This window comes from Bison bison, unplaced genomic scaffold (genome assembly GCF_000754665.1).
Source record: "Bison bison bison isolate TAMUID 2011002044 unplaced genomic scaffold, Bison_UMD1.0 scf7180017864178, whole genome shotgun sequence".
In the NCBI taxonomy this organism is placed as follows: Eukaryota; Metazoa; Chordata; class Mammalia; order Artiodactyla; family Bovidae; genus Bison; species Bison bison.
The window spans coordinates 1,714,485-1,730,168 of record NW_011494750.1 but is presented as its reverse complement, the minus strand read 5'-3'; the positions used below and the strand labels follow the sequence as shown (position 1 = coordinate 1,730,168).

At 39.5% G+C, this 15,684-nt stretch overlaps 1 protein-coding gene across 3 annotated transcripts in view; it reads left to right on the top strand.

Moving 5' to 3' along the window:
* Positions 1-15,684, top strand: part of CKAP5 (cytoskeleton associated protein 5) — a 106,056-nt gene that overhangs the window by 78,607 nt on the left and 11,765 nt on the right. For all 3 annotated transcript variants that reach the window (XM_010842362.1, XM_010842360.1, XM_010842361.1), the window contains exons 25-35: positions 1,337-1,531; positions 1,910-2,045; positions 3,249-3,337; positions 5,410-5,535; positions 6,823-6,972; positions 7,279-7,482; positions 7,691-7,826; positions 8,248-8,441; positions 9,632-9,804; positions 10,982-11,155; positions 11,674-11,794. In XM_010842362.1, coding sequence (XP_010840664.1) covers positions 1,337-1,531; positions 1,910-2,045; positions 3,249-3,337; positions 5,410-5,535; positions 6,823-6,972; positions 7,279-7,482; positions 7,691-7,826; positions 8,248-8,441; positions 9,632-9,804; positions 10,982-11,155; positions 11,674-11,794 — 1,698 coding nt within the window. The remainder of the gene's footprint in view (positions 1-1,336; positions 1,532-1,909; positions 2,046-3,248; positions 3,338-5,409; positions 5,536-6,822; positions 6,973-7,278; positions 7,483-7,690; positions 7,827-8,247; positions 8,442-9,631; positions 9,805-10,981; positions 11,156-11,673; positions 11,795-15,684) is intronic.

The following is a 15,684-nucleotide window of genomic DNA, read 5'->3' as shown; positions in this document are numbered from 1 at the left end:
TATCTGAGGTTATTGATATTTCTCCCGGCAATCTTGATTCCAGCTTGTGTTTCTTCCAGCCCAGCACTTCTCATGATGTACTCTGCATAGAAGTTAAATAAGCAGGGTGACAATATACAGCCTTGACATACTCCTTTTCCTATTTGGAACCAGTCTGTTGTTCCATATATGACCCAACAAATCTTGAGCAGTTATTCCAGAAAAAAGAAAATTTATGTTTATGCAAAAGCCTATAACAAGTGTTCATAGCAACTAATTCAAAATAGCCCAAATCTGGAAACAGATATCTTTCAACAAGTGAATATTTAAACGAACTATTATATATCCATATATGTAATACTGTTCAGCAATAAAAGAAATAAATCACTGATACATGCAACAAGTCAGTTAAATATCCAAGGAATTGTGCTGAGTGACAAAGCCAGTAACAAACAGTTCCATATTATATATGATTCCATTTAGATAACTTTGAAATCTCGTGATTTAGAAATAGATGACAGATTAATAGTTGCCAGAGATTAGAGAGGAGGAGGAGGAGGAGGGACGTGAGTGTGGTTATAAAAGAGGTAACGTGTGGGATTCTTGGGATGGAACTATTCAAAATTTTGACAGTGGTGGTGGATACATTAACACATGGTAAAATTGTAGAGAACTAAATATACACACATACACAAATGAGAAAAAGTCCAACTGGAACAATCTAATCAGTGGATTGTATCAATGTCAGAATCCTGCTGGTTATAGTTTCATAAAGCGCTGCTGTTGGAGGAAATGGAATAAAGAGTGCATGGGATCTCTCTGTATTATTTCTTAGAAGTGCATGTGAAACTGCAATCATCTGGATAAATATTTCAATTGAAAATAAATACAAATATGAATTATTTTAGAGGTATAGGAAAAAACTCTCTTATGTGAGGCAGAAAACAGAAGTCCTGGTAGAACTTGTCATCTTCTGATCAAATAAATATTTTGGATCTTCTCTAGCTGAATAGTTCTTAGAATTAAAAAAAAAAAGAAATTGAAAGTTTTTCTTCTTTAAAATTCATTCAGTTCCGTTCAGTTGCTGAGTCGTGTCCGACTCTTTATTTAGAACAATTAAAACTTTATAGCTTAATGCTCAAATATGGTCCAAAAAACTTTGTCCTTATTTTAACTGATTGTCAGCATTGCAAATTTATTATTTCATTGAACAAGAAAATAACTGATTTCATATTGGAAAATTGTAGTGTGAGAACTAATTCAGTGTTTGGCCCTGATGAAATCATTAAGCTTAAGATCAGAAATAATAACAGTTTTCTACACAAATTATATAACTGGTCTTTACTTCTTTTGACAGCTTCTGGGCTGGCTGGCTGAGAAACTACCGACTCTCCGTTCCACCCCCACAGACCTTATCCTTTGTGTTCCCCAGCTCTATTCCTGCCTTGAGGACCGCAATGGAGACGTGCGAAAGAAGGCCCAGGACGCCTTGCCGTTCTTCATGATGCACTTAGGATATGAGAAAATGGCCAAGGCTACTGGGAAACTAAAAGTACTTCTGCTTGTTATTGCTGCTGTTAAAAGCCATTAGAAAAATATTGAACATGAATTTATAGAGGCAAAAGATCGTATTACCTCCTATGAGTTTCAACTTGAAATCCCAATGAGAGCACATATCAAATATTTAGTAGTGTAGAACTTCTAAGGAATCTGCTGGCTTTGCAGGGATGAAAATTGTGACCTTCTAGAATGGCAGCTACCTTAGTGTGACTTCATAATGTGTTACTTCCCTTGCACTATGTGCTGCCTCCCTTCATTGGTATTTCAAAACCAGGAGCTCAAAGATTGGTTTGACAGCAGATCTGTTAGTGAGCATAGTATGGGTATATCGTGTCTGTGGCCTCTCACCTCTATTATATTGTCTCCCTAGCCAACTTCTAAAGATCAGGTGTTGGCCATGTTAGAGAAAGCCAAAGCTAACATGCCAGCCAAGCCCACTGCACCTGCTAAAGCAACATCCAGACCAGTGGGAGGGTCAGCTCCAGCCAAATTCCAGCCTGCCTCAGGTAACTTCATTTTGAATGGGTTATAGGGGAATTAAAACAGCGAGGGAACTCTTAAAGAAATCCAACCTTCGTTTTTAAATCATGGTTTCTCATGGCTTAGATCCCAAGCCTTCCCTCCAACTCCTCAAGTTGCCTGTTTTCTGCCAGTAACTGTGCTGAGGGTTTGAAGATAATTAACTTGATTTCCAGCTCCAAAAAGCAGTTTTGGAGTAGTACAGTGGAATACTCCAGAAAGCAAGTGCTCAATTTTTAAGGTTTCCATAACTATTTTCTGCTATTGGATATTATAGTTGGAAGGGGAATTGGGGCCATCTAGCTGAATCTCCTTTATTAACAGACAGGGAATACCAAAGGTTAAGTGACTTGCACAGGGCCAAACAGCCTGTCAGTGTCTGAACCGGCAGAGGACTCTGCCTCCTTATTCACAAATGAGTTCTCGTTCCCTTGCACTTGTCTGTTTGCTGATCGATTCTAATATTTACTGAATTCTCTGGCAGTCCAATGGTTAGGACTCCACACTTCCACTGAAGCAAGGGGTACTGGTTCAATCCCCACTGGTCACAACAACAACAAAAAAAGCAGCATTCAAATATTTATTCAACTTTGTCAAGGAAAAATTCTTGACTTCTTCATCCTAATGTTAAAATTCCATAACATAAACAGAACACTAACCTGTAACCACTGCTCTTCTAGACTTAGTGCTTAAACAAAGCAATAATCTGTTTAGCGGGGTGCTAAAAAGTTAAAAAGTTTACATGTGTAAAATTGTTAATATAAAAGTGTATATTCAGTTATAACATCTACTGGAATATTGTTATTGGTATATATGATTTCCTATGGTTTCAAAGGTGATAAACCCTTCTCTTATCCGTCTAGCAAAAAGGTAGACGGATTTAATTGCTATTAATTGCTTAAAATTAATATTAATTTTTAATTGCTATTTAGAAAATAGTTTTTAAACTACAGTTTAAGTGTTGATAAAGCAGATATAGATTTTCTGAACTAATTTCATGAGGTTGTGCTTAAAGAGGAAATTGTGGAGAAAAAAAGATTAGGGGGAAAAAATCTAATTAAAAACACTTTAGAAAGGGATACATTTAAAACTGTAGGCTTTCTCACCATCATTATATTTTGAACCTGCTCAGAACATAGTGATATTAGTTAAAGTTTGTGTTTACAGTATGTGTTTTTATTTTCTCAAAGCACCTGCTGAAGATTCTGTTTCTGGCACTCTAGACTCCAAGCCTGATCCGAAAAAGGCCAAGGCTCTAGGAGTTTCCTCTAAAACAAAGGTATGTTAACTCTGCAGCTTAAGTGTAGAGTTTCTTTTAAATATTTCTTTACACTAAGTCGTTCTTTTAAGAAATACACTACATATGAAGGGATATTATCTATGAAGTGCTTGTACAGCTTTCTGTGGCTGACTTTTAATGATGCTATAAAACAGAGGCATCCTGTTCTCAAGAGCTACTGCAAAGGTTTCTGTCATCCAGGTCTTTGGGGGAGATTTTCAGTAGTACGCAACTTCCTTCACATTTGGCTGTTAAGTCATCATACAACAAAGTGTTCTAATTATACTCAAAGGACCTTCTGTCCCCACACCAGTGAGATTTTATGGATCACCAGTCCTTTTAGCATGCATGCAGAATTGAAGTTTAAAGAAATGTTTTCAAATGCTCAGCCTTAAATATCCTTGGGTGTCTTTTCATTTAATTAAGTTTTTTAATCACAGCAAATTGTCATCGATTTCTGTATCAAGATCCAGAGCTTGTCACTGTATTCAGAGTATTGACTATTTTATATTTACGAAAGGGAAATTGCAGAACTGTGCAATCAATAATAAATCTAGAGAAAACTATTAACTATATGTAACTGATGCAAATGTGTCAGTGGAGGACATGTTTTATTATCCAGTACATTTATTGTTATATCCCCATTATAGAAGGGCCGTCCTGTGGCCGTTCTTCTAACTATTAATTACTCATTTTCCTTCCCTGTGCTTGGGTCCTTCAATTCAGTGAGTTAATTTAAATGGGTAATTATCTTCCAAACTGTCCAATGAAACTGTTCTTTTCCTGTCCTCCTCCCTCTCCTCATCCCATGTTTAACAAGTGCTGATTTTACTTTTTTGATCACAAGTGCTTTAAAGTCGTTTTTGACTCTATTCTTAATGCCACTTTTTTTTTCAGACTTCTGCAGTTTATGAAGCAATTGGACATAACTCATCTCTTATTTGTTTTGACTAAATGGCTTCAGTCTTTGAAATAGAAAGAAATGCTGGCCTACTGGAAATAGCAGACTTTTGCTGCATTTGTTATAATAATAATTCCAGTAATGAAATTCAAATTTTACCTTAAATATGTATACTATATGTTCACAGTTTCTTTCCATCTGATACAAAGATTCTAAATCTTGGATTATTTTTAAGAGCCACTTTAGTGACTTAAGTATTTAAAATGTTTCAGCAGTTTTCTCTAGAAGCAGGTTCTCAAAGTGTCTTGGGTTAGAATGATGTGATAGAGATTTTATATGCAGAGGAACAGAAGAGCTTTCTCAACTAAGTGGTATTAAATGTGTGACTGCCATTCAGTTCAGTTCAGTTCAGTCGCTCAGTCGTATCCAACTCTTTGTGACCCCGTGAACTGTAGCACGCCAGGCCTCCCTGTCCATCACCAACTCCCGGAGTCCACCCAAACCCATGTCCATTGAGTCGGTGATACCATCCAACCATCTCATTCTCTGTCATCCCCTTCTCCTCCTGCCCTCAATCTTTTCCAGCATCAGGGTCTTTTCAAATGAGTCAGCTCTTCACATCAGGAGGCCAAAGTATTGGAGTTTCAGCTTCAGATCAGTCCTTCCAATGAACACCCAGGACTGATCTCCTTTAGGATGGACTGGTTTGATCTCCTTGCAGTCCAAGGGACTCTCAAGAGTCTTCTCCAACACCACAGTTCAAAAGCATCAATTCATCGGCACTCAGGTTTCTTTATAGTCCAACTCTCACATCCACACATGACCACTGGAAAAACCATAGTTTTATATGTCACTTATCTCTCAATTCTTTTTAAAGAATTGTCCAGTAAACAAAAATAACCTGTGACCCAGACCTTTGATAGAGCTTTTCCAACCATATCACGTGCCAGCGCAAGCACTAACAACAGTTACTTAAGCCTGCTGTCAGAAACATTTCTAGAAAACCTGTACACAAACATATCACATGCAAGATTCTGTTCATTAGTTTCTTCCATTTGGAATATGATATAGAAAGATGTCTGGTTTACATGGCACCCTTTAATAGGCAGCAACAGTGAGTCCTAAGGAGTAGTAATCTGTCTAATCAGTATCCCCTGCACCTTGGTTGTAGACTGCACAAGGAAAGAAAGTTCCGAGCAAAACCAGCTTAAAGGAGGATGACGACAAATCCGGTCCTATTTTTATTGTTGTTCCAAATGGAAAGGAGCAAAGGATGAAAGATGAGAAAGGACTAAAGGTAAGGAAAGAATTAAAGTCTTCAGGAAGTTTTTGCTTGTTTTTGCTTTGTTTTATAATCAAGAATTAAAGTTTCTGTCTGAAATTCGTATCATTGTGAAATATCTAATAAATCTTTTGCTTGTGAATTATATCTTGTTTCTCTAAGAATACATTATGGAAGTATTAAATCCTACAGCATTAATTTCTACCAAAGAAACTATGGAATGGAGCTGTTGCCTTTTTGTCTCCCAGTAGAAAGAAGTAGAAGTTTTGGGGAGGGGTTGGTGGGTTTGTGGGGTTTTTATTTTGTTTAGAATCAAAGACTGGAAAATAGTCATTGATTTTTATCAATTAACGCATATGTAATATGCCACTCCTTTAATCTTTCTTGTACCTGATACCTTAAAAGATAGGTTTGATAACTATATATGGCTAGTTCAGTAATTTATCTTTTGATGTTTTGGTTTTATTAATCAGTTAAAATTTTTTTCAAAACACATAATTTTTTAAAAATTCAAATTGCAAAAAAAGTATAGAAAGTATGAGAAGCATATCTCCTACTCCAGTCTCCCTGAACAGGGAAAATACCAGTTTTTAAATTTATTACTCTAAAAATAATAATATTCCGTTCCTATACAATCACATATGTATAAATACATAGCTTTCCTTATACACAAGTGGTGGGAACATGCCATACTCTTTGTTCTGAATCTTACTTTTTTCTTTTAATGGTATTTGAAATACTGTCTTGAAGATTGTTCCATATCTGTACACGTATGTGCTTTCAGTTTATTGGTACATCGTATGTGTGCACCTGTCTTTACAGGTACACATACCTCAACCCACTATGTTAAACGTTAGAAGTTGCTTCTAGTATTTGCTCTTATAAACTATACAACCATAGGCATCTTTGAATGTCAATTTGTGTATGTATGTAAGTATATTTATAATAAATGCCTAGACTAGTGTGTACATTAAAATTTTTTATACACATTTCAAATTTTCCCTTTATTAAAATTATGCCAACAGTATTCACCATGTTATACAATAACAGAGCGTTGATTTTTCTAGTAAAAATTGCTGAAAATTCTATTCCTAAAAGATTTTCAGAATTAAGCTTCCAGAGTATGACAGATTGAAAGTGCACTTTGCATTCATATTTAATTACAAATTAATCTTGGTGAATTTTAAAATATCCTATTAAGTTGATTCCTGCAGCTGCTTTGAATAGAACGTCTCTGTGCATTTCGGTTGAACCCCTTACAGCCCGTTTCACTGTTCGTTTTTTTGTTTGTTTGTTTTTCAGGTACTAAAGTGGAATTTTACTACTCCACGGGATGAATACATCGAGCAGTTAAAAACTCAGATGTCTAGCTGTGTGGCTAAATGGTTACAAGATGAGATGTTTCACTCAGACTTTCAGCATCATAACAAGGCCCTTGCTGTCATGGTTGATGTAAGTTTGCAACAAAATAAGTGGGCATGAATCTTGGACGTGTGAAAATACTGAGCTCTGAGAAATAATTAGAAGTTTGCATGACTTAGAAGGAACTAGAATATACCATGTTCTCTGTTCTTACAGCTTTCTTATTAATCTGATTGAATAAATGACTACATGTCTATAGTTTGGGGTCTTAAATGGAGGGTTAAAAATCTATCATCTTTTTTTTGGACTGTAGTAAAATTTAAGAGTTAATTGCCTAATAGAAATTAAATTTTTACACAGTCTAATTTGTGGGGGTTTGTATTGTTTTGTTTCAAGCACTTGGAGAGCGAAAAAGAGGGTGTCATTGGTTGCCTGGATCTTATCTTAAAGTGGGTTACGTTGCGGTTTTTTGACACCAATACAAGCGTCCTCATGAAAACCCTAGAATATTTAAAATTGCTCTTCACCCTACTAAGTGATGAGGAATATCATCTTACTGAGAACGAAGCATCTTCCTTCATCCCCTATCTCATCCTCAAGGTAATGCATTGTTCTCACTCTGGAAGATTACTCAAGTTCCCAGCTACTTCAGTTCCTGTATTTTTATTCCCTCTCCCGTCTTCCATCTGTTGTATGATGATAACCTTCCACCACTCATTTTCTTCTTTCAAGATGTAGTAACACACAAGGGGGTGCCTTTGCTACTCAGACAGTGCCTCACTTTATTATTATTTTCCTTGTTGACCAGGTCGGAGAACCAAAGGATGTCATTCGTAAAGATGTCCGTGCCATCCTGAACCGGATGTGCCTTGTCTACCCAGCCAGCAAGATGTTCCCTTTCATCATGGAAGGAACCAAATCCAAAAACTCCAAGCAGAGAGCAGGTAAAGCAACTATTGATTGATGCCTATGTCTGCAACAGTGACCTCTCAAAGAAGTAGTTTATAGAGGAACCAGGAAATTTCTTGGTTCCAGCCTTCTGATTTGGACTGTGAGAGTGATGAGTTGCACACTGGTGGAGCCACAGTATCAGGTGATACAGGCACCACCCAGTACCTCCCTGGTGACAAAGTCAAGTGCACAGGGGCCATCTGACTCACAGGCGTCCCTTCTAGGAGTACTTGCTACAGCACCGTTGTTTCATTGTATATTTTGTAGACGGCAATAAACGAGAAGAAATTCAAGGGAGAGCCAGAGTAAAACTTTAGCCCTTCATGTATGCCAAGGGAAATGTATCCAGTAAAGATAGGTCTTTGTGCCAAATGTGTGTTGAGTGTCCTTAATCTAGCCTTTCTTCCCCATCAGAGTGCCTGGAAGAACTGGGGTGTCTGGTCGAGTCCTATGGCATGAATGTTTGCCAACCAACCCCAGGAAAAGCCTTAAAGGAGATAGCGATTCACATAGGAGACCGTGACAATGCTGTGCGCAATGCTGCGCTCAACACCATCGTCACAGTGTACAATGTACACGGGGATCAAGTGTTCAAGCTGATTGGAACCGTGAGTCACTTTTCTCTGAGCATTTTCAGCATGTTGTGAATTGAAAGATCATGTAGGTGACAAATTTCGTCCCATCTCAACTCTTAAGTTTTTACCACTTTTTATTAAAATTCAACCTCTCGATACATCTTGAAATCCATATAAACCCTTGACGACGCATCTGATTACTTTAGGACACTTAAGGCTGTATTGTACTGGAAGTTAGATTTTCTTTCTGAGCATTCTCCTCTTACCAATTTGCTTTAGTTAAAACTATTTTTGAATCAAGAAATGTAAGCTAGTCTGGGAATTTAAGTTGTGCCTGGCAATCTCCTTGATAATTTTTACTGCGTTTATTTTTTAGTGAACAAGTACTTATGTATAATGTGGATTCTGATACCTGTCAGATCAAAAGGGTCTTGAGCCATGAGCCAGACTCTCCAAACATAGAAGGTTCTGTTTTTGACTCCTTAGTTCCTCTGAGCCAATCACTACCGTGACTGGACCTGTTCTTCACTCTAGTTACCTCTTAGTAGCACATATATTTACCCTATGCTTGTATATTTTTATTTACATTTATCTCATTTACTCCTCACTGTGAGGCCAGTGAAGGAGATAAAGCAGATGGGAATTTTACAGATGACCAAAAGTGAAGCTTCTTGCCCGTAGTCACACCACTAGTTTAGTGGTGATACCACAAAAATGAGGAAGTTTTGTTTAATTCTTGACCTTTTTATTTGTAGTTATTCATGGGGTCTTTCCTTTTGTATCCTTTCCTTGTTTCATATCTTCTCTTACTAAAGCAAGTCAGGTTGTAGCAGCAGTTGATTTTAAAGTATAGGTAGTGTTTGAAAGTGAACATACCCTAACCTAGGAGATTCTGTTTGCTTCAGCATGAAAATGGAAATTAATTCTTGGGTCTTCCAATTATATGAAGATTATATGAGGTTTTTGGACTTCCCTCATAGCTCACTCAGTAAAGAATCTGCCTGCAATGCAGGAAACCCGGGAGGATCCCCTGGAGAAGGAAATGACAACGCATTCCAGTATTCTTGCCTGGAGAATCCCATGGACAGAGGAGCCTGGTGGGCTACAGTCCATGGGGTCATAAGAGTCAGACACGACTTAGTGACTAAACCACCATATGATGTTTTTAATTCTCTGAAATTCTAGTAGAGAGGTGAGTTAATAAATATGGATTCTATTAACAGCTTTCTGAAAAAGATATGAGCATGCTTGAGGAGAGGATTAAGCGGTCAGCGAAAAGGCCTTCGGCTGCACCAGTAAAACAGGTGGAAGAGAAACCTCAGCGCACGCAGAGCATAAGCTCCAACACCAACATGCTGCGCAAGGGACCAGCTGAGGACATGTCCTCCAAACTCAAGTATGTGGGTTGAGATGCTTGTCGGAGGGTATTTCTGTGGACTTTGCCTCTGTGTGCTCAGAGCTTATCCTATAACATAATCTTGAGTTCTTGTAGCCATTATCATGCATGACACAGTGTCTGGGTATATGTCTTGTAACCAAATGTTTAATCCTTCAGTCTTCATTGTCTTTGTCTCAAAACCACTTCTAAATAGTCTTGTGCCTTCTTTCACTGCTTTTCCGTGGACAGAATTATGTATCGCACTTATAGGATGTAAGTACTGCCTGCTAATTTCTCATTAGCAGGGCTCTTATATCTTTCTAACTTCTGACTTGGATTCATCCCCTCTGGAGGGCTACTGGTGTAGAGTTTATAACCAGGGTGGAGGGTGTCCAAGTGGCCACGAGTCAAGCCTTCCCTGAAAGTCCACTGGCTAGCAGAGGTGTCAGCTCAACGCCATGCGGCCAAAGCGTTGGTTCACCTTCTTCCCTGTGCAATGTTTGGTCATGCACAGGTTCCTGTTCTTCTCATAAAGCTGAGTAAAATGCATGCAACCCAGAATTGGCTTAGGGACTCAAAAAACTGCCTTCTAAGCAAGACAAATCTATTTTGGGTCATATCATGAGTATAATTTTAACCAATTTGAATTTGGAAACTGAATATCTACTGCTTAGATGTAATGCTGGTCCCAACTCATCAAGAGTGAATATTCCTAAAAAGAGTTGATTGTCCCTGAAGTATAAAATTTATTGAACACTGCATGGGATGATGCTTGTAATTAGAAAAACATAAACACTGGTTAAATTGGTGGAAAAGATCCAGGCAGTCTAGATATTTCTTAGGATTTGCCCAGAAGTCGTGACCTTTGAGTCAATATAAATATTCTTTTATTATTTACTGCTGCAACTGGAATAGCAGTATAAGGTTGGTTGGTTTTAGTGAACTAGAGAGAATACTTATAACTTGGCAGTACTGTAAGTACAAGTTAATCTACTCTCTCAGGATATTCATGAACCAACATTGTTGCCCATTGAAGACACTTGCTTAAAGGCAAGGATTTAAATCATTCAGGGGGGCTGAAACCAGAAGTTGAACATCTGTCTTACAGCTTTGGGGCGGTTGGCAGTGCTACTCTTGCCCTTAGGTTCAGAAGTCTCTTTCTTTTAGTTCAGGAGCCTCCTTTTGCTTCCCTTAGCCAAGCCCGAAGCATGAGTGGGCATCCTGAGGCAGCCCAGATGGTTCGCCGAGAATTCCAGCTGGACCTAGATGAGATTGAGAATGACAGTGGTACAGTGCGGTGTGAAATGCCAGAGCTTGTTCAGCACAAACTGGATGACATTTTTGAACCAGTCCTTATTCCTGAGCCCAAGTAAGTTAACCCATTTAAGTATAAGCAGTTCGTGATCATCGGAGTGTACATATTAAAAAGAGTTCTCTGTGCAATTAGAACTTATTAGAATAGATTCAGTTTAGTTCAGTCACTCAGTTGTGTCTGACTCTTTGCAACCCCATGAACCACAGCACACCAGGCCTCCCTGTCCATCACCAACTCCCGGAGTTTACTCAAACTCATGTCCATTGAGTCGGTGATGCCATCCAACCATCTCATCCTCTGTTGGCCCCTTCTCCTCCTGCCCTCAATCTTTCCCAGCATCAGGGTCTTTTCAGATGAGTCAGTTCTTCACATCAGGTGGCCAAAGTGTTGGAGTTTCAGCTTCAGCATAAGTCCTTCCAATGAATATTCAGGACTGATTTCCTTTAGAATAGGTTACTATCTGGCTAATAGTGGTTCCTTACTGAAACATGGATCTAGTGGGGAATTGCATAATTCCAACTCAATAGGATACCTTGTAATAATTGAATGTTTTCCTCTGCTCTGCTCTCTAGGATCCGGGCTGTTTCTCCACACTTTGATGATATGCACAGTAATACAGCATCCACAATCAATTTTATTATCTCCCAAGTAGCCAGTGGTGACATCAACACAAGCATCCAAGCTCTGACACAGGTAATGGTGGTATTGCCCATGACGGTAATTCCACAGATGACTGTAGAGGCAGTAATAGAGGTGGCTGCACACTGAGTACAGTATTGGGGGAGGCAGGCAGTGTTCAGTGCCACCCTGATGAGAAAAGCGCACGGGACCACTCTCAGACATCACTTGCTGCATAGAGCACGCGGATAGAGCTTGCTCTATCGAAAGTGAAAGTGAAGTCGCTGAGTCATGTCCAACTCTTTGCGACCCCGTGGGCTGTAGCCTATCAGGCTCTTCCGTCCGTGGGATTTTCCAGGCAAGAGTGCTGGAGTGGATTGCCATTGCCTTCTCCAGGGGATCTTCCTGACCTAGGAATCGAACCTGGGTCTCCCGCATTGCAGGCAGACGCTTTACCTTCTGAGCCACCAGGGAAGCTCTATAGGGTAGACCTCTAATAGAGCCTTGCTTTTTACAACTGTATTCTTTCACCTGAGGCTGGAACATAGCAATGGGTAGTAACCAGCTTTCATGGAGCTTTCTTAGATTTTAGTGGACAGAGACAAACACAAACTATCAATAGTAACTACTGTGCAAATAAAACTCAAATGGGGCAATGGGAGAGAGGGAACTAAGTACTAGTTACTTAGATGGGTAGCTGGGCTTCGAGCAGAGGACAGTTAGTACAAAGGCTCTAGAGTGGGAACGACCTTGGTGTGCTCACAAACAGCGCAGGCCAGCGTGCCTGGAGCGTAGGTGGGAGAAGGAGAATGGTACAGGGTAAAGCTTGAGGGGTGGAAGAGACCAGGTCATAGAGAGCGTAAAAGCCCTGGGGTGAGTTGTGTGGATTTTCAGTGTTATCGGAAGTCATTAGAGACTTTTGAGCAAAGAGAAACTACGTGTTTTTTAAAAATCGTTCTCTTCTTCCTCTGCTTCCCTTTCCTAATGATCCAGTCATAAAGCCAGGAGGAGGGTAACACAAGGAAGGCACCTACCTTGTAGCTCGGGGTGGGAGTGGAGAGCCACAGCAGCCCAGTGTGAGGGTCTCCAAGCCCGAATGTTGTGAGGAGGCTGTCATTTGGGAGGGATGACGCAGAGCCAAAGCCAGAAGAAGACATCCATGGGGGGAGCTGACATGGCATGGTATTAGGACGCCCCAGGCAGGGTGAAGAGGATATTCCTGTGTGGTGGAGGGGAGCAGGGCAGCGCGTGGGTGGCTCAGAATGGGGACTCAGAGCCCAAACAGTGGAGGTTAGCCTGGGGAAGGGCTTGTGGCAGAGATGGGAGATTGGTTACATATAAAGGGATTGGTCAAATAAATATAATAAGGAAAATGGGGGCCAGAGAAGGGTGATAAAATATGGAAGCCCAAGGAAAGAAAATGAACTCTGCTATTGGACTGGAATTAGATGCGTCAGTGTGAATTCATGGTTTTCAATATACAGATACAGAAATAAATGTCAATGTAAATGTATGTGCCTATGTATATGTGTGGTGTATAATAAATGATGTTACAGATAATATGCTTATATAGGTATAGAATACCCTATCCAGAATACTTAAGAACTCCTATAATTCATTATAAAAAAACAAAACTCAGTTCAAAAAGTGGCAAAGGACATGAACAGACATTTCTCTAACAAAACTAATACAATTATGTAAAGTTTAAAAATAAAATTAAAAAAAACAGTATACACATGGCAAATAAGCAAGTAAAAAGATGCTCACCATCATTAGTCATCAGGGAACATAGATCAAAACCACAATGAGTTACCACTGCACAGCCATTAGAATTTTGTTTTTTAATGGAAAATAGCAGATGTTTGTCACAATATGGAGAAACTGGAACCTGAGTGTATCGCTGGTGGAAACATAAAATACTATAACCATTGTGGAAAACACTTTAGTGGTTTCTCAAAAAGTTAAATATAGAATTAGAATAAGATCCTCAGATCCCCTTCTAGAAAGCAGAGATTCAAACAAATACTTATGCTCCAAAGTTCACAGCATCGTTATTGACAATAGCCAGGAGGTGGAAACAGTTCAAGTGTCCATCAACAGATGAATGAATAAACAAAATTGGGTGTGTATATATATATACACACCATATATATACATTTCGTTGTGTATGTATATATATACACATTATATAGAAGGAAAGTTATGACCAACCTAGATGGCATATTCAAAAGCAGAGACATTACTTTGCCAACAAAGGTCCGTCTAGTCAAGGCTATGGTTTTTCCTGTGGTCATGTATGGATGTGAGAGTTGGACTGTGAAGAAAGCTGAGCACCGAAGAATTGCTGCTTTTGAACTGTGGTGTTGGAGAAGACTCAAGAGTCCCTTGGACTACAAAGAGATCCAACCAGTCCATCATAAAGGAGATCAGTCCTGGGTGTTCACTGGAAGAACTGATGCTAAAGCTGAAACTCCAGTACTTTGGCCACCTCATGTGAAGAGTTGACTCGTTGGAAAAGACCCTGATGCTGGGAGGGATTGAGGGCAAGAGAAGGGGACGACAGAGGATGAGATGGCTGGATGGCATCACCGACTTGATGGACGTGAGTTTGAGTGAACTCCGGGAGTTGGTGATGGACAGGGAGGGAGGCCTGGCGTGCTGCAATTCGTGAAGTTGCAGAGTCAGACACAACTGAGCGACTGATCTGATCTGATATATACACTATATATATATAATGTATCAGTTCAGTTCAGTTGCTCACTTGTATCCTACTCTTTGCAACACCATGCATCACAGCACACCAGGCCTCCGTCTCCATCACCATCTCCCGGCGTTCACTCAAACTCACATCCATCGAGTCAGCGATGCCATCCAGCCATCTCATCCTCTGTCGTCCCCTTCTCTGAACAATAAAACCCTAAGTACTTAGGAATGATCAAGCAGCATACATATAAGACATTTATAGAGAAAATTTAAAATTTTGTTGAATGACATTATTTTGTTACATTCCCCAATAAACAAATATACTGTGTTCTCAAGATTCAATATCATGAAGACACCAGCTTCTCCTCAAGTTATATCTGTAAATTCAATGCCATTCCAATCAAAATTTTAACAGTTTTTTTTTTTCTTTCTGAAGTTGAGAAGCTGGTTCTAAAATTTATATGGGAAATCAAAGGGCCTAAAAATAGTAAAGACTGTGTTTTAAAATAAAAACACAGTAGAAAGGACTTAGACCACTGGTATTAGCAGTGATGACAGAGCCACTGCAATTAAGTCAGCATAGCACTGGCCCAAGGAAAAGCAGACAGACCATCAGGATGGACCAGAGAGCCCAGAGACAGACTCACATCTAAAGGAAACTTAAAGCACAGGAGTCATTAACATCTCTTAACAAATGCAAAAAGTAGAAGATATACTGACCAAATTCTTTGCTGATAACCCAACAAAATTTTTAATAAATAATATTAATACCACAAAAGATACTGGCTATTCGAAGAGTATGAAACACCCTAAATCAACATGTTGATTCTACTTGTTTGACTTAGTATGAATAGAATGCTAGATTTCTTATTTATCAGATCAGACAGATCAGTCGCTCAGTCGTGTCAGACTCTTTGCGACCCCATGAATCGCAGCACGCCAGGCCTCCCTGTCCATCACCAATTCCCAGAGTTCACTGAGACTCAGGTCCATCGAGTCAGTGATGCCATCCAGCCATCTCATCCTCTGTCGTCCCCTTCTCCTCCTGCCCCCAATCCCTCCCAGCATCAGGGTCTTTTCCAATGAGTCAACTCTTCACATCAGGTGGCCAAAGTACTGGAGTTTCAGCTTTAGCATCAGTCCTTCCGATGAACACCCAGGACTGATCTCCTTTAGGGTGGATTGGTTGGATCTCCTTGCAGTCCAAGGGACTCTCAAGAGTCTTCTCCAACACCACAGTTCAAAAGCATCAATTCTGCGGC